Source organism: Pseudophryne corroboree, chromosome 3 (assembly GCF_028390025.1).
Source record: "Pseudophryne corroboree isolate aPseCor3 chromosome 3, aPseCor3.hap2, whole genome shotgun sequence".
In the NCBI taxonomy this organism is placed as follows: Eukaryota; Metazoa; Chordata; class Amphibia; order Anura; family Myobatrachidae; genus Pseudophryne; species Pseudophryne corroboree.
The window spans coordinates 450199705-450220432 of NC_086446.1; the positions used below are offsets into that span (position 1 = coordinate 450199705).

General features: G+C 49.5%; 1 protein-coding gene across 4 annotated transcripts in view; it reads right to left on the reverse strand.

Moving 5' to 3' along the window:
• The window catches only part of FBF1 (Fas binding factor 1), a 207469-nt gene that overhangs the window by 120752 nt on the left and 65989 nt on the right, over positions 1 to 20728 (reverse strand). For all 4 annotated transcript variants that reach the window (XR_010243855.1, XR_010243854.1, XM_063960539.1 and 1 more), the window contains one exon: positions 14366 to 14516. Coding sequence is in view for 2 of the 4 variants with exons in the window: in XM_063960539.1 (XP_063816609.1) it covers positions 14366 to 14516 (151 nt within the window). In the remaining 2 variants the exon portion in view is untranslated. The remainder of the gene's footprint in view (positions 1 to 14365; positions 14517 to 20728) is intronic.

Genomic DNA, 20728 nt, shown 5'->3' on the forward strand with positions numbered 1-20728 from the left:
ACCTGTCCTCAAGGTCACAGGTCTTCCGTCTAAGGTCCGCGACCTCGGCTTGTAACTCTTCAAGTTGATTAATCACCTCATTATGAGACTTCACCACCTCCTCACACTTGTTCTCGAGGTGGTCCGTACGTTGGCCTATAGCGTCGACCGACTGCTGGCAACTTTGGAGCGCCGTCTTAACTTCCAGCGTAATATCATCTTTGAAAGTAGCCAGGAGTTGCCGCATAGAGCAGAGTGTGAGGGGTGCGTCATCATCCAGATGAGAGAGTTTTGCCGGATTCACACGAGGAGTCATAGATACATCATCAGAGCCTTGGAATTGCTTGGATAGGGGATCCGACACAACAGGACTTTTTCGGCTCTGGGAGGCCGGAGATTGCTTGAAAAAGGCGACTGAGTGGACCGGCGTCGGGTCTTTTTGGCGTTTAGGCGGCATTAAACCAGAGGGTATCCCCAACCGTGGTAGTTGTTGACAAGAGGGATCTGAAGGAGGAGGTTAAGAAAACCTATGTCGACTCGATTTACGTGGTCGATACGGGATCACTGCATCAGGAGTGGGGGAGGGTTCCAAACATCACACCACAGGTCACATTAACATGGCTCCCGCAGAGACGTAGCTCCCCGCAGCACCTAGCGGTCGGGTGCGGCGCCGGGGAGAGCAGCCAGTGAGATATACAGGTTAGGGGGAGCGCCTGAGGTGGCCCTACAATATTGCCAGGAGGGCTCCCTGTGAACTTGTGGAGCAGGCACCTGTGAGGGAACTGGAAGGAGTCTCACACAGGCATAGGCAATCAATGGAGAGCTGTGCAGGGATGGAGAAGCTAAGCAGTAAGATATGCGCCTCTGTGCTGGCTGTGTGCCAGAGAGCAAGATGGCGCCGCCTGTCTCTCAGCACAGGCTGCTGGAGCTGCAGGAGAGAGTGCCCTTCCGAGTTCATTGATGGCGTCAGTGGTAAGTATGATCGGAGCCCCGGGTCCCCGTCAGCCGCGGGTGGGTATCTGGACTTTAGGCGGGCAGCAGCGGTCACTGCGGGCGGCACGGGCAGCGCGGCCGCGGGCCCGTTTCCCCGCTCCGGCGAGCCTCTCAGCTGCGATCGTGGGCAGCGGTAGGGGAGCCCGACCGTGTGGCTTGAGTAGCGCCGGGAAGGAGACCGCTAGGAGGGGGTTTTAATTAGAGATGAGCGGATTCGGTTTTACTCGGTTTTACTCGGTTCTCAAAACCGAATCTTATTGGCTCACGGATGTCACGTGTTTTGGATAGCCAATAAGATTCGGTTTTGAGAACCGAGTAAAACCGAGTAAAACCGAATCCGCTCATCTCTAGTTTTAATGCAGATCCCGTACCTCCGCTCCGATCGAGGCCCCGCCGCGTCACTTCCGGTCCGGGTACAGCTCGGCTCCAGCCACCGGCTTCTTCCAGGCGGGTAGGCCGCAACCCGCACGGACACAGGGGGTACCCGCCGGCTCCGCAACCCACCCCACCTTCAGCAGAAAAGCCTCAGCAACACAGCAGTGAGGGTCCAGAGGCTGAATTAGGGGCCGGTATGGGGTAATAAACTGTTCTCCGCAGGAGCCCGGGCCCAGCACTTCCTCTCCTCACCACATCCAGACCACGCCCCCTGCAACACATCTTTTATTGCAATAATCATATAATGAATACTTTTTGCCAATCTCGGCTGCAATCTCGCATCATCATAGTTGACACTGGAGTCAGAATCCGCGTCGGTATCAGTGTCTGCTACTTGGGACAGTGGGCGCTTTTTGAGACCCAGACGGGCCCTGTGACATAGTGAAAGGCAGGGATTGACTCCCTGTATTTACCCTGGACTCCGCTTTGTCCAACCTTTTGTGTAATAAGTTCACATTTGCATTTAAAACATTCCACATATCCAACCAATCAGGTGTCGGCGTTGCCGACGGAGACACCACACTCATTTGCTCCACCTCCTCCTTAGAAGAGCCTTCCGCTTCAGACATGCCGACACACACGTACCGACACCCCACACACTCAGGGAAATCTCTAATCTGGAGACTGTCTCTCCAAAGGGCCTTGTTGGGGGAACTGAGAGAGAGTATGACAGCACACACCCAGCGCCAATGACCCTGGAAACACAATTCCCAGATATATATAGCGCTTTTTTTTATATATACACATATATATTGACTGCGCCCAAATTATGTGCCCCCCCCTCCTTCAAAGCCCTGTCACCGTGTTCAGCAGGGGAGAGTACGGGGAGCCAGCTTCTCAGCAGCGTGCTGTGGAGAAAATGGCGCTGGTTAGTGCTGTGGGATCAAGCTCCGCCCCCTCAGCGGCGGGCTTCGGTCCCACTCAAAATACAAAAAAAAAAAAAAAAAAACCTGGCGGGGGAATGTATATTATAATGCCATAGCTGAATATACCGTTTATGCCAGCCAAGAGGAGTATTGCTGCCCAGGGCGCCCCCCCTGCGCCCTGTACCCATCCGTGCCTGTGTGTGTGTGTGGGAGCAATGGCGCACAGCGTTACCGCTGCGCGTTACCTCAGTGAAGATCCGAAGTCTTCTGCTGCCTGTGAAGTCTTCTTTCTTCGTATACTCACCCAGCTTCTATCTTCCGGCTCTGCAAGGAGGACCGCGGCGCGGCTCTGGGACGAACGGCTAGGGTGAGACCTGCGTTCCGATCCCTCTGGAGCTAATGGTGTCCAGTAGCCTAAGAAGCAGAGCCTATCACTGAAGTAGGGCTGCTTCTCTCTCCTCAGTCCCACGGCGCAGGGAGCCTGTTGCCAGCAGGACTCCCTGAAAATAAAAAACCTAATAAAATTCTTTATTACAGAGAAACTCAGGAGAGCTCCCCTGAAAGCACCCAGTCTCCTCTGGGCACAGGATTTAACGGAGATCTGGAGGAGGGGCATAGAGGGAGGAGCCAGTGCACACCCATTCTAAAGTTTCTTTATAGTGCCCATGTCTCCTGCGGAGCCCGTCTATTCCCCATCCTCTAGGACGTAAGAGAAAATGGAGGTTGGATATGAAGCATTCCCTGTAAAAAAGTGCGAACATCCTGTAGGTTAGCAATTTTCTTTTGGAACCAAACAGTTAATGCTGACACCTGCACTCAAGAAAGCCACCCGTAGACCTTTGTCCATTCCTGCCTGAAGGTATGCTAGGACTCTGGAAACTCTAAAAAGACGAGGGTCAAATTTCCGGTCCCTGCACCACTGAATATAGGCTTGCCATATTCGGTGATAAATGCGAGCTGAGGATGGTTTCCTTGCTCTGAGCATTGCTTGAATTACCTGTTGTGAGAACCCTCTTGCTTTCAGGATGGAAGCCTCAAGAGCCACGCCGTCAAAGACAGTTGACCTAGGTGCTTGTAATAGCAAAAACCCTGAGACAGTAGATCAGGACGTTTAGGGAGTAGGAATGGAGCACCCATCGTCAGCCTCTGCGGATCTGTGTACCAATGTCTTCTGGGCCACGCTGGAGCTATTAGTATCACAGCACCCTTTCCTTGTTTTACTTTTCGCATCACCCTGGGCAACAGGGTAATCGGTGGAAACACATAGGTCAGGCAAAAGTCCCATCTTACTGACAGGGTATCCACAAAGGTTGCTCTGGGATCCTTTGTCCTTGACCCGCATGCGGGAACTTTGTTGTTCGGACGGGACACCATGAAATCTATCTCTGGTAACCCCCACTTGTCTACCAGAGTCTGGAAGACCTCGGGGTGTAAAGCCCAATCGTATGCATGAATGGCATATCGACTGAGAAAATCCGCTTCCCAGTTTAGGACTCCCAGAATGAACACTGCGGACAAGGCTGGAAGATGAAGTTCTGCCCACTTTAATGTGCGACTTACCGCCTTCATTGCGTTTTGGCAGCGAGTTCCTCCTTGATGATTGAGGTACGCTTCTGCCGTTACATTGTCTGAGCGAATTTGAACTGGTTTCCCCTGGAGAATGTCCTTTGTCTGAATGAGTGCCAAAGTTCCAATATTTTTATTGGCATTTCTTCCTTGGTCCACTGCCCTTGGAAGCAAATTCTTCCTGGCACTGCTCCCCAGCCCTGAAGACTGACATCTGTTGTCAGAATTTCCCAATCTGATATCCAAAAGGGTCTCCCTTTGTCCAGATGGGATGTCTGTAGCAACCAGGCTAATGACCTCCTTACTTCCAAAGGAAGGACCATAGTTTGCGTTTTTATTGTCTGATGAAAACCATTCCATTTAGAAAGGATCACACGTTGTAGAGGCCTTGAGTGGAACCGAGTATACTCCACCATGTCGACACCATCAATCCCATCACACGCATTGCTGCGTGTATGGATACCCTTTGACTGTGTAGCAGCTCCTGAATCCTTGACTGAATTTTGGATATTTTGTTCAGAGGTAAAATTACTCTGTGAAGACCCGAATCCAACACAGCCCCCAAGTGAGTTATCCGTTGTGACGGAACCAGGGACGACTTTGCCCAATTTATGAGCCAATAGCCAACAAGCTATTGTCTGTTGCAGATGACACTGAAGCAAATTCCTGAGATTGTGCCAGGACTAATAAATTGTTGAGGTATGGAAAAATCCTTATCACCTGCTGACGGAGATAAGTTGCCATTACCACCATAATTTTGGTGAATACTCTGGGAGCTGTTGCCAGTCCAAATGGTAGGGCCTGAAACTGAAAATGTTGCTGGAGGATAGCAAACCTGAGATAGCGCTGATGGGACAGTGCTATAGAAATATGTAGGTAAGCATCCTGGATATCCAGGGATACCATAAAATCCTCCAGCTCCATGGCCAAAATAATGGAACGTAAAGTCTCCATAGGAAACCGAGGCCCCCATATGTACTCGTTCAGCATTTGAGATTCAGTATGGGCCGCAACGACCCACTTGGCTTCTGGACTACAAACAGGTTGGAATAAAAACATTGTCCTCTTTGTACAGGAGGAACTGGAATTATCACTCCTGACTGAAGCAACTTCTGAACTGCCTCTTGCCAAGCCCTGGCTGTCGTTTCCACTGAAGATGGGCTGGTACAAAAAAACCTTTGAGGAGGGTGTTTCTTGAAGGCAAACGCATAACCGTGAGATACCGCTTCTTGCACCCAGGCATCCTTGGTGGACTGCAGCCAGATCTGTGCAATATGAAGTCGTCGGCCATCCACCAAGGGATCCGTCAGGTGGAGGCCCGCACCATCAGGCTGATAGCTTATCTTCTGACTTGGAAGCCGGTCCTTGTCACACTCGCGGCGCTGCGGCTGGCGCGCTTACCGCTCCAGGTGCACTGGGTCTCCCGGCGGTCGTCGCCCCCGGTGGGCTCCGGGTCGTTGCGTCTTGCTGGCGCTGCCTCCGGCGGGTTCCCGGGGTGTTGGCGCCGCCATTGCGCCCGGCATCCACGAAAGCGTGGTGAGCGGGTGACGTCATCGGCCCCTTCAGCCAATCAGGAGAGGGCGGGAAGTTCAAAGGCAGACACCGTACAGAGCCCCGGCACCTGAGTATCGTCTTTCCAATGATCACCAGTGCTAGCAGCGTTCAGCGTGTTCTCAAGCTGAACGTCTCCTGTGTTCCAGCGTTGCAGAGAATCTTTCAGTGGGACATTCCCTGTGCTACCAACGTTACAGAGTATCTCTCAGTGGGACATTCCCTGTGCTACCAGCGTTACAGAGTATCTTTCAGTGGGACATTCCCTGTGCTACCAGCGTTACAGAGTATCTCTCAGTGGGACATTCCCTGTGCTACCAGCGTTACAGTGTATCACTCAGTGGAACCTTCCCCGTGCTACCAGCGTTACAGTGCATCACTCAGTGGGACATTCTCTGCGTTACCAGCGTTACAGTGTATCTCTCAGAGGGACACCTCCTGTGCTTCCAGTATTACAGGGTATCCCTAAGTGGAACACCTCCCAAACTTCCAGAGTTTCACTGAATCTCAAATCCTCATTTATTTCATCAGCATCACTGACAAGTTCTTCATTCTTCTGTGTGCTTCAACATCATTCTCAAATCTTCATTCATCTCTTCAGCATCGCTCACAAGTTCTTCATTCTTCTGTGTGCTTCAACATCGTTCTCAAATCTTCATTCATCTCTTCAGCATCGCTCACAAGTTCTTCATTCTTCTGTGTGCTTTAACATCGTTCTCAAATCCTCATTCATTTCTTCAGCATCGCTCACAAGTTCTTCATTCTTCTGTGTACTTCAGCATCGCCCCCAAGCCTTGGCCACAACTACTTCTTTAGAATTACACTTCGGTTACAACGGCTAAGTTCTGCATGAGGAAAACCTACATCCGGCCATCCCTGCTCCGGCCCAGCTGTGGTTCCTCTTCCCTATCATCGGAAGAACCCCCGAGTTCTCAACACTCCCAACCCAGGTCAGTGACCGTATACTCAGGCCAAATGGACCCGGGGGATTGGAACCCAGAGTCAAGCGCCATCCAAAACTTGGCTTCCCGAGTTCAGAGTCAGGAGGCGGCACAGAGCCAGGTGATGCAGTATCTCCAGGAATGATCCAGCCGGCTGGATCAAATTCAGGCCTCCCTGGCTTCAGTAGTTCCGGCTCCTGCTCCAGTACCAGCTCCAGTAGTCGTCTCCAGTAATGTTCAATCCTCGTCTGGAACCAGGTCACGCCTTCAGCTTCTCACTCCCTCTCGCTATAATGGGAATCCAAAGAATTGCCGTGGTTTTCTCAACCAATGCGAGGTGCATTTTGAACTTCTCTCACACAATTTCCCCACGGATGGGTCCAAAGTGGCATACATTAATTCCTTGCTTGAAGGTTCAGCGTTGGATTGGGTGTCTCCGTTGTGGGAACGATCTGACCCATTGGTTTCCAGTTACACTAATTTCATCGCGTCATTCCGAAGGATTTTTGATGAGCCCGGCAGAACAACCGCTGCTTCCTCGGACCTGCTCAGAGTCCGTCAAAGCTCCCGTTCTGTGGGACAGTATGTGGTTCACTTCCAGACCATTGCCTCAGAACTACGCTGGAATAATGATGCTCTCAGGGCAGCTTTCTGGAACGGGCTCTCTGACCGTCTGAAGGACGAGCTGGTAACTATGGATCTGCCGGATCCTTTGGAAGAGTTGATCTCACTCTGTGTCAAAGTGGATCTTCGCTTGCAGGAACGAGGTGGCGAACGTAGTCGGTCGGATCGATCCAGATTCCAGCTTCTCCCGCCTAAGCAAACAGTTACCCCGAGTCCGGACGAACCCATGCAAATCAACCGATCCCGGCTGTCCCCGGAGGAACGACAGCTCCGTCGTGAGGGTAAACTCTGCTTCTACTGTGGAGCCGCGGATCACTTTATCAAGTTATGCAAGTCCCGTCCGGGAAACGGGCAGGCCTAGCTTGTTCCAGAGGAGTCAAGTTAGGGGTTACATCTAAATCTTCTCAGACAGTGGATTGTTTACTCTCCGTGTCTCTGTTTTCTGAGTCTATAGCCAAACCTGTTAAGGCCCTGCTGGACTCTGGGGCTGCAGGGAAATTTGTTTCTCTTTCTTGTGTTCAGAGTCTGGGTTTACAGTTACAGTCTGTCAAACGACTTATAACGTTGACTGCCATCAATGGTACCAAAATATCTAATGGTCTTATTACAAGTCGCACAGAGCCAATCAAGCTGCAGGTCGGAGCTCTGCATCAAGAACATTTGGAGTTTCTAGTAATTCCGGAGACGCCTCACGATCTTGTGCTTGGTCTACCTTGGCTTAAAATTCACAACCCTCACGTCGACTGGAAATAGTCACAAATATTGTCCTGGAGTTCGCTTTGTCACTCTAGTTGTCTCACTCCTGTTTACCCGCTCCGTGCATCTTCCAAGTCGGATGAGGAGTTCATTCCGGAGGCCTACTGGGAGTTCACAGATGTGTTCTCGGAATAGGCGGCCGATCAGTTACCACCCCATAGACCCTGGTACTGTCCCATTGAGCTTATCCCAGGGAAAATGCCACCCCGGGGACGCACATATCCCTTGTCATTATCCGAGACCCAAGCTATGTCGGACTATATCAAATCTAATCTACTGAAAGGATTCATTCGCCCCTCTACCTCCCCGGCTGGAGCAGGTTTCTTTTTCGTGAAGAAGAAGGACGGGGGGGGGTTAAGACCATGTATTGATTATTGTGGCTTAAACGAGATCACCGTTAAGAACAAATACCCTTTGCCGCTAATTACTGAGCTATTTGATAGGGTTCGTGGAGCCCACGTCTTCCCTAAGCTCGACTTAAGGGGAGCCTATAATTTGATACGTATCCGACAGGGGGACGAATGGAAGATGGCCTTCAATACCAGGGACGGGCATTACGAATATCTGGTAATGCCGTTTGGCCTCAGCAATGCCCCTGCCGTTTTTCAGGGATTTGTAAATGAAATCTTCCGAGATATGTTATACCAAAGCGTAGTGGTGTACTTGGATGACATTCTGATATTTTCTAAGAATCTTGCAGAGCACAGAGTACAGGTCAAAGAAGTACTTCTTCGCTTACGAAGGAATCGTCTCTACGGCAAGATTTCCAAATGTATCTTTGAGGCCCCTTCGATTCCGTTCCTCGGTTATGTCATCTCGGGTACGGAGCATCGTATGGATCTGGAAAAACTCACTGCCATTCGGGACTGGACTCGGCCTCTCTACTTGAAAGCGGTACAAAGATTCCTGGGCTTTGCAAATTACTACCGGAAATTCATTAAGGGATTTTCTACCATCGTTGCACCCATTACTGCCCTAACCAAAAAGGGGTCTGACCCAAGTCTCTGGTCTCCCGAAGCTGTAGAAGCGTTTGCCCGGTTGAAATCAGCCTTTATGTCTGCTCCGGTACTCCAACAACCGAATTTCTCAAAACCATTCTTCTTGGAAGTCTATGCTTCCTCAGTAGGCATTGGTGCCGTCCTTTCACAGTACTCTTCTGATGGGAAGTTACATCCATGTGGTTTCCATTCTCGTAAGTTTTCTCCTGCTGAACGAAACTACACCATTGGAGATCAGGAACTTTTAGCAATAAAATCTGCCCTAGAAGAATGGAGGTACTTATTGGAAGGTGCTAAACACCCAATTACTATTTACACCAATCACAAGAACTTGTTGTATATCAAGACGGCCCAGTGCTTGAATTCCCGTCAAGCTAGATGGGCGCTCTTCTTCACTCGGTTCTCGTTCGTTATTAAGTACCGGGCCGGGACTCGTAACGCTAAGGCTGATGCTCTGTCTCGTTCTTTAACGGCCTCGGATGAGGAGAATTCCTTTGAAAAGAGTTTAATTCTCAGTCCAGTCTCTATTTCAGCAGCTCCCACCTCTCTGGGTCCTCCTCCTGGGAGAATGTCTGTACCAGTTGAATTTTGACCAAAGTTACTGCAGTGGGCTCATATCTCCAAGTTTTCCGGTCATCCTGGAGTTCAAAAAATGTGTGAATTTCTATGAAGGTCATATTGGTGGGACACCATGAAGAAGGATATACAAGATTATGTCAATTCATGTCCTCAATGTGCTCAGCACAAAACTCTTCGTCTGCCTCCTGCGGGGTTGCTTGGTCCACTGTCCATTCCTAAGAAACCCTGGACCCATATTTCTATGGACTTTATTACCGAATTACCCCTCTCCAAGGGTTACAATACCATCTGGGTGATTATTGACCGCTTTTCAAAAATGGCACATTTTGTTCCGTTGACCGGTTTACCAACGGCTCCAAAGTTGGCTTTACTATTTATTCGTGAACACTTCCGCCTGCACGGGTTACCTCGGGAGATAGTCTCTGATCGAGGGGTACAGTTCACTGCAAGATTTTGGAGGGCCCTCTGCTCAGCCTTACAAATAAAACTCAAGTTCTCATCTGCTTACCATCCACAAACCAATGGGCAAACTGAACGTGTCAATCAAGATTTAGAGACTTTTCTCCGCGTTTATCTCTCTCCTTCACAGGACGATTGGGTGGAACTGTTACCCTGGGCCGAGTTTGCCCATAATCATCTGTACCACTCTTGCACTGGTGAGTCCCCAATTCTTCATTAATTACGGATTCTATCCACGAGTCCCAGAATTACCAATTTTTCCTTCGGAGGATGTTCCTGCTGCAGCTTCCACTCTCCGGCACTTCAGTCAAATCTGGAGTAGAGTTCATGCTAATCTCAAGAAAATCTCTGGCCGCTACAAATTCTTTGCGGATAGAAAACGGCGAGCAGCTCCTCAATACAAAGTTGGTGACAGGGTACGGCTCTCTACCCGCAATCTTCGTTTAAAAGTACCCGCTATGAAGTTTGCTCCGAGGTTCATCGGTCCTTACCCCGTTTTGCAAGTCCTGAACCCTGTTGTCTGCAAATTGGGATTGCCTTCCCACTTTCGGGTACCAAATTCTTTCCATGTTTCTCTCCTTCGTCCCCTCATTTTAAAATCGGTTTCATTCGGAGTCTCCTAGCCCAACCTCGGTAGAGACTGAAGCTGGAACAGAATTTGAAATCAAAACTATTCTTGACTCTCGTTATCTTCACAAGAATTTACAGTATCTGGTAGAATGGAAAGGTTATGGTCCTGAGGAGAGGAGCTGGGTCAAAGCTTCTGAAGTCACTGCTCCCCGACTAGTCCGGATCTTTCATTCTAAACATCCAACGAAACCAGGAAAGTGTCCAGGGGCCACTTCTAGAGGAGGGGGTACTGTCACACTCGCGGCGCTGCGGCTGCCGCGCTTACCTCTCCGGGTGCGCTGGGTCTCCCGGCGGTCATCGCCCCCGGTGGGCTCCGGGTCGTCGCGTCTTGCTGGCGCTGCCTCCGGCGGGTTCCCGGGGTGTGGGCGCCGCCATTGCGCCCGGCATCCACGAGAGCGTGGTGAGCGGGTGACGTCATCGGCCCCTTCCGCCAATCAGGAGAGGGCGGGAAGTTCAAAGGCAGACGCCGTACAGAGCCCCGGCGCCTGAGTATCGTCTTTCTAATGATCACCAGTGCTAGCAGCGTTCAGCGTGTTCTCAAGCTGAACGTCTCCTGTGTTCCAGCGTTGCAGAGAATCTTTCAGTGGGACATTCCCTGTGCTACCAGCGTTACAGAGTATCTCTCAGTGGGACATTCCCTGTGCTACCAGCGTTACAGAGAATCTTTCAGTGGGACATTCCCTGTGCTACCAGCGTTACAGAGTATCTCTCAGTGGGACATTCCCTGTGCTACCTGCGTTACAGTGTATCACTCAGTGGAACCTTCCCCGTGCTACCAGCGTTACAGTGCATCACTCAGTGGAACCTTCCCTGTGCTACCAGCGTTACAGTGTATCTCTCAGAGGGACACCGCCTGTGCTTCCAGTATTACAGGGTATCCCTAAGTGGAAAACCTCCCAAACTTCCAGAGTTACACTGAATCTCAAATCCTCATTTATTTCTTCAGCATCACTCACAAGTTCTTCATTCTTCTGTGTACTTCAGCATCGCCCCCAAGCCTTGGCCACAACTAATTCTTTAGCATTACACGTAGGTTACAACGGCTAAGTTCTGCATGAGGAAAACCTACATCCGGCCATCCCTGCTCCGGCCCAGCTGTGGTTCCTCTTCCCTATCATCGGAAGAACCCCCGAGTTCTCAACACTCCCAACCCAGGTCAGTGACAGTCCTCTAGTAGCCCAATGCTTTTTAGTCTTACCAGACTTGTCAGATTGAGACTGTTTGCCATTACCCTTTCCTTTTGCATTTCCTTGAGTCCGAATGGACCGAAAAGTTGGAAATCTAGGCTTGGATTTGTGTGTGGAAGGAAACTTCACTTTCATTGAGTCTACTTCTGATTCCAAAATACTGTTTAATTATTTACCAAAAAGAATATCTCCAATAAAAGGCAAAGACTCTAGAACCTTCTTAGATTCTGAGTCAGCTTTCCATGTACGTAGCCAATCTGCTCTGCGAGCTGCTACTGCTGAAGCTGATGCTCGAGAGGCAATTGTACACATATCTAAGGCTGCTTCTTCCATAAAAATAGCCGCTTAAATAGCTTGCTGTTTAATATGTGCAATACGGGATTTTTGCTCTCTCTATGTCATTGAAAGATCACCCTCCAATGCATCAGCCCAGGTTGCCACTGCTTTTGCCATCCTGGCTGAAGCCATGGCTGGTCTTACGATTGCTCCAGACAAGGAGAAAATTATTATTTTTTAAAACCATCTATTTTCCTATCCGTGACATCATTTAATGATGTTGAAGGCAGAGGTAATGTAGATTTTCGCACCAATCGAATGGAATGCGTATTTACATTGGGAGCCACCTCCCTTTTTAAACAGTCCCCAGCCGGAAGAGGATAATGGGAATTCCATTTCTTTGGAATTCTAAACTTCTTACTGGGTGTTATCCAAGCCTCTTGCATAATTTCTGTCAATTGTTCTGACCCAGGAAACTCAGTCCTAACTGTTTTGGGACATTTAAACACAGGTGCCTTAGATTTTAACAAAGGCTCTGCTGCTTCCTCTAAGGAAAGAATGGCTTTCATAGCACTAATTAGGCTCAGGTATGTCCACTGAGCTGAGACCTTCCTCCTCGTCTCTGTATGCAGACCATGGGTGCGATGAGTCCTCATCCTCTGACGAGTCCTCATCTGAAACATGTGTAGACTGAAGATGTTGTTACCACTGGCCTTTCAGCCTGTTTTTGTTGAAAGGCTGCAGATTCCTGTACTGGATGTGATAAACCACAGGGGGAATGTTGCATATAAGGGTTAATAGGGTAACCTATCCCTGGTATAGGAGCTGGCATTATCCGCTCAGCTATACTGGGTAATGTCTGTGCAAAAAGTAGCCCATGGGGGTTCAACTTGAACCTGTGCCTGCCTCGGATTATTCAGGAGGCTTTGGTGAAAACTAAAACAGTTTGCACATAATCCATTTTGAACCAGCTCCTGGGAGGTTAACCCAGCTTTGCAAGACAAACATGAAATGAGTGTTGGTGCTACTGTGGAGAGTGTATCCTCCTCACCCTTGCCTCTCAGACATGATAAATAAATCACACACCTGCACAGTGTTAACTACACAATTTGTGACTGCAATCACTTTAAAACTTGTTAAAGTGACATACAATCCGACCCCTCCCTGCCTTGCACCAGCACTGAGGAGCGGAATACACAGAAACTGACAGAATCATAGTAAAGTCAGCAATCACACTAGCAATCAGTCACAGGTTATACATTAGTATAATAAGCAATATGAGCACATAATCAACTACAGACACATTTAAAGTGTGTAGAATAAACATATTACTGCATTACCTTATATAGGACTTTAAACGTATTCAGTCGCACAGACTCACATGCATCATGCACTTATCCAACTAATCGTACTTAATGGTAGATAGAGACTTAGTGCTGGATCACCCTGCTCAGGAGAGAGGGATACAGGGAGACTTCACCCACAGCTTCCAGGATTGATCAATAACTTAGTGAACGCTGAGTTGATTTAGATGCTATTAGTGTACACAACCGCCCCGTGATCCTACAATGAATACAGACGCCCATGTGAACACAGATGCACCAGTAATACAGCCACCTGTGCTGCGACTGGGTCCTTTTAGATACACAGCATCTCAGACGGAAGCGGGAACTCAGTTCATGGCGGGAAACTCGGAGGAAACTTATCATGGACCGGGAGGGAGGGGGGGGGGGGGCGGGAGGGGTGACCAAGTGAGCGTCTTACTCTCCACTGCTGACATCATCCCTAGGGATCACGGCCTCATACTACCCCTGGAGCCTATGATCCCTGAGGCCTAGCTCTGGTGCACCTGAGGTGGCAGCCGCGTCAGTGACTGTTCGGTAGTCTCCATCACGACAAAGTGCGGCTGTGTCTTACATTTCCTCTACTAAGCGGAACCGATGCCTTACCTTCTCCCCGTGCTCCAGCCACAACCTGATGACGTCTGCTGGACTTGCTAGTACATCCTACACAGACACCCGCCGAAACAGCACTGTACACGTGGGTAAGCGTTGTCGCGACCAGGCGGGGAGTTGTTGGAGCGACTCTAAGGTACGTATAAGACGCTTTTTTGAAAGATCGCTACAAAAAAAAAAAAAAATCAAAAAAAAAAAACCATCATAATAATAATAATAATAATAATAATAATAATAAAAAAGCCTATGGCTGCTAAAAAAACAGCAGCCCATTTACCATGGTCCGGCTCCTGTCGCACCAAACAAAAATCTGAATTGAATGAGCCAGGAGGAGGGGATATAGGGAACGGGCCCGTTGCATTCTGGGAGGCCCAAAGCTGTGATCGTTGGTGCAAATCCACTGTTGATACCTCATGTCCCAATGCTTATCCTGTGGATAACCTGTGGACCGTGCAGGAGAAAAACAATGTAATTTGTTGCTTTAATAATAACAATTACGCACGAAACATGGGCTTTTTTAATGAATGTGTCCATCTACAGGTTTAACCTTTGAAAATATTTAATCCTTACCTCTCTTCTTTCTGGGGACTTTGAGGACCGTCCCTGAATCCCAGAGCATCCATGATGTCATCAGTATCCTCCTCAAAGTTCAATTCATCCTTTTTGCGGGAAGATGGAAGATGTCTTTTTGGGCTGACAACAGAGGAGTTTCCGGGGACTGCTACAAGAGGTGGAATTGACAAAACTTTCCAAAGAGTAGTATACACATCACACAAAAAAAAATAATGTAGAAGCATATAAACATTGGAGGTGAATATCCGATTTTCAAGGACTTACTCAGGGATCCTTCAATTACACACCAAGGTCTGAATGACCAAGTTAGACCAGTAGACCAAATTCCAGTGTCAAGCCAGTACAACAGTGTGAAGAGGGGAAAAAAAGGAGATTTTTGTCTTATATGTAAAATCCTTTTTTCGGAAGTCGTGGTGGACACTGGGACTGTGGGGTGTGGTGTAGGAGCACTGCGGGCACCAAGGAGTTAAACTTCTGCAGAGTGCAGCAGAGGCTCCTCCTCCCCTATACCCCGCCTGCCCATGGCAAGCCAGCTTGTATCTTAACAAGCCTCAAGAGCAGGTACCAGAGAGAAGAAACCGAAAGAAAAAGGACCGGCACACACATACACACAGATATACTGCCCCGGTCAAGAGAGCCATGGCACGGAGTGCCAGCAGATAGGACACCTCATACCGGAGCGTGAGGGCGGGCACCCAGTGTCCACCATGGCTACCGAATAAAGGATTTTACCGGTAAGACAAAAATCCCCTTTTTTCTATCAGCCTAGGTGGACACTGGGACTGTGGGACGTCCCAAAGCTGTCCCTTTACGGGCGGAACGCTTCCGAGCTGCAGTGAGGACACGACGCCCAAAGGCCGCATCAGCTGAGGTGAAGGTGTCAAACTAATAGAATTTGATGAAAGGGTTTGCGGAAGACCACGTAGCCGCCCTGCAAAGCTGCTCAGCAGAAGCGCCGTGGCAAACCGTCCAAGAAAGGCCAACCGACCGAGTGGAATGAGCTCTGACGGATGCTGGAATAGGCTGCCCAGCCAGCAGATAAGCTTGTCTAATGGCTATGCGGATCCAACGGGCCAAAGTTTGTTTAGAAGCAGGCCAGCCACGCTTTCGGACATCGTAAAGAACGAACAGGGAGTCCGATTTGCGGAAGGATTCCGTTCTGGCAACATAGGTACGGAGAGCCCGTACAACATCCAAAGTGACCAAGGACTCCTCCGGAATGTCTGACGTGGTGGATAGTAAGGACGGAACCACAATCTGGTTGATGTGGAACCTGGAGACAACTTTAGAAAGATAATCCATTCTAGTACGTAGGACCTCCCGATCAGAGTGGAAAACTAGGAAAGGAGATCTGTGAGACAGGGCACTCAAGTTGGAAACTCGGCGTGCCAAAGCAATGGCCAACAAGAAGACAGTCTTCCAAGTAAGAGAACCACAGAATCCAAAGGTTCAAATGGAGCCCACTGAAGCATCCGGAGGACCAAGGACAAGTCCCATGGATAAACAGGAGGGACAAAAGGAGGTTGCAAACGTAGTACCCCCTGCAGAAAAGTGTGAATAGACAAAGAATTGGCCACCCTTCATTAAAAGAGAATCGAAAGAGCAGACACCTGCACTTATAGGTAGGCAAGCCGAAGTCCCAAGTCCAAACCGTCTAGAAGAAAAGCCAAAACCCTGGACACTCGATATCTCAAGGGATTGAAGTGACGATCCGAGCACCACTGAAAGTACCGCCGCCGCACTCTATGATATATGCGGGCCGAAGACGGTTTTCTGGCTGAGAGCATACTGTCGATGACTGGTGCGAGAACCCCTGAAGTCTTAAGACTGAACTCTCAACAGCCACCTCGTCAAAGCCAGGCGGGGTAGGTCGGGGTGAAGACAAGGGCCCTGGGGTAGGAGGTCCGGACGAAGGGGCAGGCGAAATGGAGGCTGAATGGAGATGCTGCAAAGATCCGTGTACCAAGTCCGTCTTGGCCAATCCAGGGCGATCAGGATGGCCGTGACCCGCACCCGCTTCAGGCGTCTTAAGTACACGTGGTAGGAAAGCAATCGGCGGAAACACATAAACCTTCGGAAAAAGGGCTAGGGAACTACCAGAGCGTCCACCAGAAATGTGCCTGGATCCAGAGTTCGAGATCCATACAGAGGAAGTTTGTGACTGTGACAGGAGGCCATCAGATCTATGAGTGGCCGACCCCAGCTAGTCACTAGAAGGTGGAACACCTCTGGGTGAAGTGACCATTCTCCGGAATGGACATCTTGTTGACTTCAGGAAGTCTGCCTCCCAATTTTGTATTCCGGGGATGTAAATCGCCGACAGATTCGGTAGGGAACGTTCTGCCCAACGGAGGATGTGACTGACCTCTTGCATGGTGGCCTGACTTCTGGTGCCGCCTTGATGGTTGATATAAGCGATTGCTGTTGCGTTGTCTGACTGTATCTGGACAAGCTTGTCGAGAAGAAGAGTACCCGCTTCGCAAAGAGCCCTGTATATTGCTCAGAGCTCAAGGACATTGATGGATAGAGTCGCCTCTTGAGCTAACCAACAACCCTGGAATGAGTGGCTGCCTGTTGCTGCCTGTTACCGCCCCCAGCCCCATAGGCTGGCGTCCGTTGTCAGAATGACCCAGTCCTGGATCAGGAATGGGCGGCCCATTGTGAGATGGGATGACTGAAGCCACGACAGGAGTGACAGGCAAATTTCCCTGGAAAGTGAAATCCGGCAGGACCTGAGATGGAGATGTGACCTGTTCCAGCGACGGAGCAATTCCAGTTGCAATGGCCTGGGAGGGAACTGGGCATACTCCATGTCAAAACAAGAGACAATTTTGCCTAGGACCCTCATGCAAAGATGAAGGGAAACACTGCGATGTTTGAGGAAAGCCTTGATTAACGTCTGGATATCCACTAGCTTGTTCCTGGGTAGAAACACACACGCTGAACCCTCATGACCAGGATCACCACTAAATGAAGCATGGACTGGGATGGAGTTAGGCTGGACTTGCGCCAGTTGATCAGCCAGCCATGGGATTGCAACAGAGCAATTGTGACCTGGAGATGCTGTTGTAAGACCACTTGAGACAGAGCAAAGAGAAGAAGGTCATCCAGGTATGAAAGAATACTGATTCCCAGTAAGTGCAGTTGGGCCGCCATGACTGCCATGCCTTTGGTAAAGACTCTCGATGCTGTGGAGAGACCGAAAAGCAGGGCTCGGAACAAATAGTGGTTGCTCGGAAGAGCGAAATGCAAGAAATGTTGATGGTCCGGCCAAATAGGGATGTGGAGGTAGGTGTCCTGAATGTCCAAGGAGGGCGTGAAGTCTTCCGGTTCCAGCGCCTGCATGATAGACGGGAGACTCCATCCTGAACCTGGAGGAGAGGGGATGGAAACAATGACCCCTGCCGTCAGGAGGGATCTGATGGAAGACTTAAGGGAGGTGGCCTTGCCAACGTCCATTGGCAGGCTGGTGGTAAAAAAAAAATTGAAGTGGCTGCTCCAGAAAGGAGAGGGTGTATCCCCTGGATATTATGCTCGACACCCAAGAGTCGGACGTGGAGGTTAGCCAGATGTCAGCGAATAGTAAAAGCCCACCATGGAGGAGTCCTGGTGGGGACCCCTCGCGTCATGCTGAAGGCTTGTCGAGTTGCTTAGGGGTTTGACGACGTCCAACCCAGGACTGACGATCTTTCGGTTTGGTAGATTTAGAAGAGGAACCGTGCACACGGGAGGAAGATTGGCCCTTTGGTTTGCCCTGAGGGCGAAAGGGGAGAAAGAAGGTTGCTTGGACTATGGAGCCGAAGGCAGAAAAGCGGTTTTGGCAGTTGCCAAGTTAGTCACAATTTTATCCAAGTCAGGTCCAAAGAGGATGTCTCCCGTAAAGTTTCTTAGAGTCATTATCCGCTCTCCATGAGCAAAGCCGCAAGGCATGCCTAGCCTCCACCGAGGCCACAGAGATTTTGGCAGCAAATGTACCTGAATCTATGGCTGCCTCACCCAGGTAAGCGCTAGCTTTTCTGATACAGTCCACCAAGGAGAGAAAATCCGAGTGTTATGTCCCAGATTGGAGGCCATCCGTTAGAGCATCTGCACAACTACCGATGGCTAAAGACATCCAGGCCAAAGCAAATGCAGGACAGGTAGCTGTGCCTGCATTAGTAAATATTGTCTCGAGGAATTGGTCCAACTTTTTATCAGCTGGATCCCGTAAAGACGTGACATCAGGAATAGGCAGGATGGACGACTTGACCAATTTGGCCACATGAGCATCCACGGGAAGAGGTGTCTCCCATTTCTTTTGTTCCTCTTACGGTACCGGATAGAAAGCAATAATGCAGTGAGACACCAGAAATTTCTTATTCGGGTGTGCCTAGGGTTCCTTGAAAGCAGCGCTAAGGTGAGTAGAGGGAGGAAACACTGCAGGAACCTTCTTCTTACGTTTGAAGAAAAGCGCCTCAGTATCCACAGGCGCATCTGTATCTTTAATCTGCAGTTGCAGATGGACAGCCTTAATGAGATCATCCACCCTGGACTGCGTCATACAGTCGTCCTGAGACTATAGGGTATCGTCCCCCGCGGTCTGTGAAGAAGCATAGTCATCCGAAAGAGGCACCCGATTGGGATTCCACCATTAGTGAGAGGAGAGATGATCCTCGGCAGGACTTTTGACAAATGGTAGAAGAACTCCACCTGTTGTAGGGAATTGGAGACCTGTACCAAGCCCTGCACAGACTGAGAAAGATCGCGCACCCACGTTGGCTCCGCAGAGAGTTGCTGTGTGGGCTGATAAAATGGCTCTGTGGGAGAGACTGACACAGTAGGCGGAGGTAACCTAGAAGCTGCCAGTTGAGAAGCCAGCTCCCGCATAGTTGAATACAAAGCCGCCAAATCAGATCCACTCGGGGCCGAAGCCTCCGGTGCGGAACCACTCGGCGCATCCAATGAGCAGCGTTTACAAAGGACCGTGTGGTCTTGTTGCAAACAGGAAAAATTTTCCTTGCAAGATGTGCAAGTGTATGTGTGTAGTCCAAGGAGCAGCCCGTTCCTTCTGAGAGGCTTTGGAAGAAGTCCCTCTGGATGACATCTCCAAACCTGTAAGGGCAGTACAATACACACACACAATATATATTAATGCAATGGGCAAAACCAAACAACACTGCAAGAACAGAACACAGATAAATAAACCAGTGTCTGAGGTACTGGGACTGTGTGGCCCAAACACAGTAAGGGCTATTGTTAAAAGAAACAGCAGACCCAGGAAGCTAACTAAAATTACAAAAATACAATATATGAAAAAAAATAGTATTTTGGTTGCCTACCGGTAAATCCTTTTCTCGTAGTCCATAGAGAATGCTGGGGTCCACATTAGTACCATGGGGTATAGATGGGTCCACCAGGAGCTATTGGCACTTCAAGAGTTTGAGAGTGTGGGCTGGCTCCTCCCTCTATGCCCCTCCTACCAGACTCCGTCTAGAAACTGTACCCGAGGAGACGGACATCTTTGAGAGAAGTAGTAACGAGATTCATACCAGTTCACACATACAAGGCACATCAAACTAACTAGCTTGAAAAACTCAGCAACTATTAAAACATTACATACCAAGTAACAATGCAGTACATAACTAAACAAAGTTGTACTGAACCAGATAACGGTTGCCGGAAAACGAAGCGCTGGGCGGGCGCCCAGCATCCTCTACGGACTACGAGAAAAAGATTAACCGGTAGGTAACCAAAATCCTATTTTCTCTTACGTCCTAGAGGATGCTGGGGTCCACATTAGTACCATGGGGAAACCGACGCTCCCAGAACGGGAGGGAGAGCGCGGAGGCTCCTGCAGAACTGATTGACTGAACTTCAGATCATCAGAGGCCAAAGTATCGAACTTGTAGAACTTAGCAAACGTGTTCGACCCAGAGCAAGTTGCCGCTCGGCAAAGCTGTAATGCCGAGACACCCCAGGCAGCCGCCCAGGAAGACCCCACCTTACGAGTAGAATGGGCCTTAACAGATTTTGGACACAGCAGTCCTGCCGTAGAATAAGCATGCTGGATAGTGAATTTAATCCAGCGAGATATAGTCTGCTTGAAGCAGGACACCCAATTTTCTTTGGATCATACAGGACAAACAGAGTCCTATTTCCTGTGACGAGCAGTCCTCTTCACATAGATTCTCAAAGCCCTCACAACATCCAAGGACTTTGGCACCACAATAGGTTGGTTGATATGAAATGCCGACGCAGAAGCTAAGGCCAACAACGTGAGAGCCTTCCATGTAAGAAATTTGACCTCAACCTCCTGTAGAGGCTCAAACCAGTCTGACTAGAGGAACTGCAACACCACGTTAAGGTCCCAAGGTGCCGTAG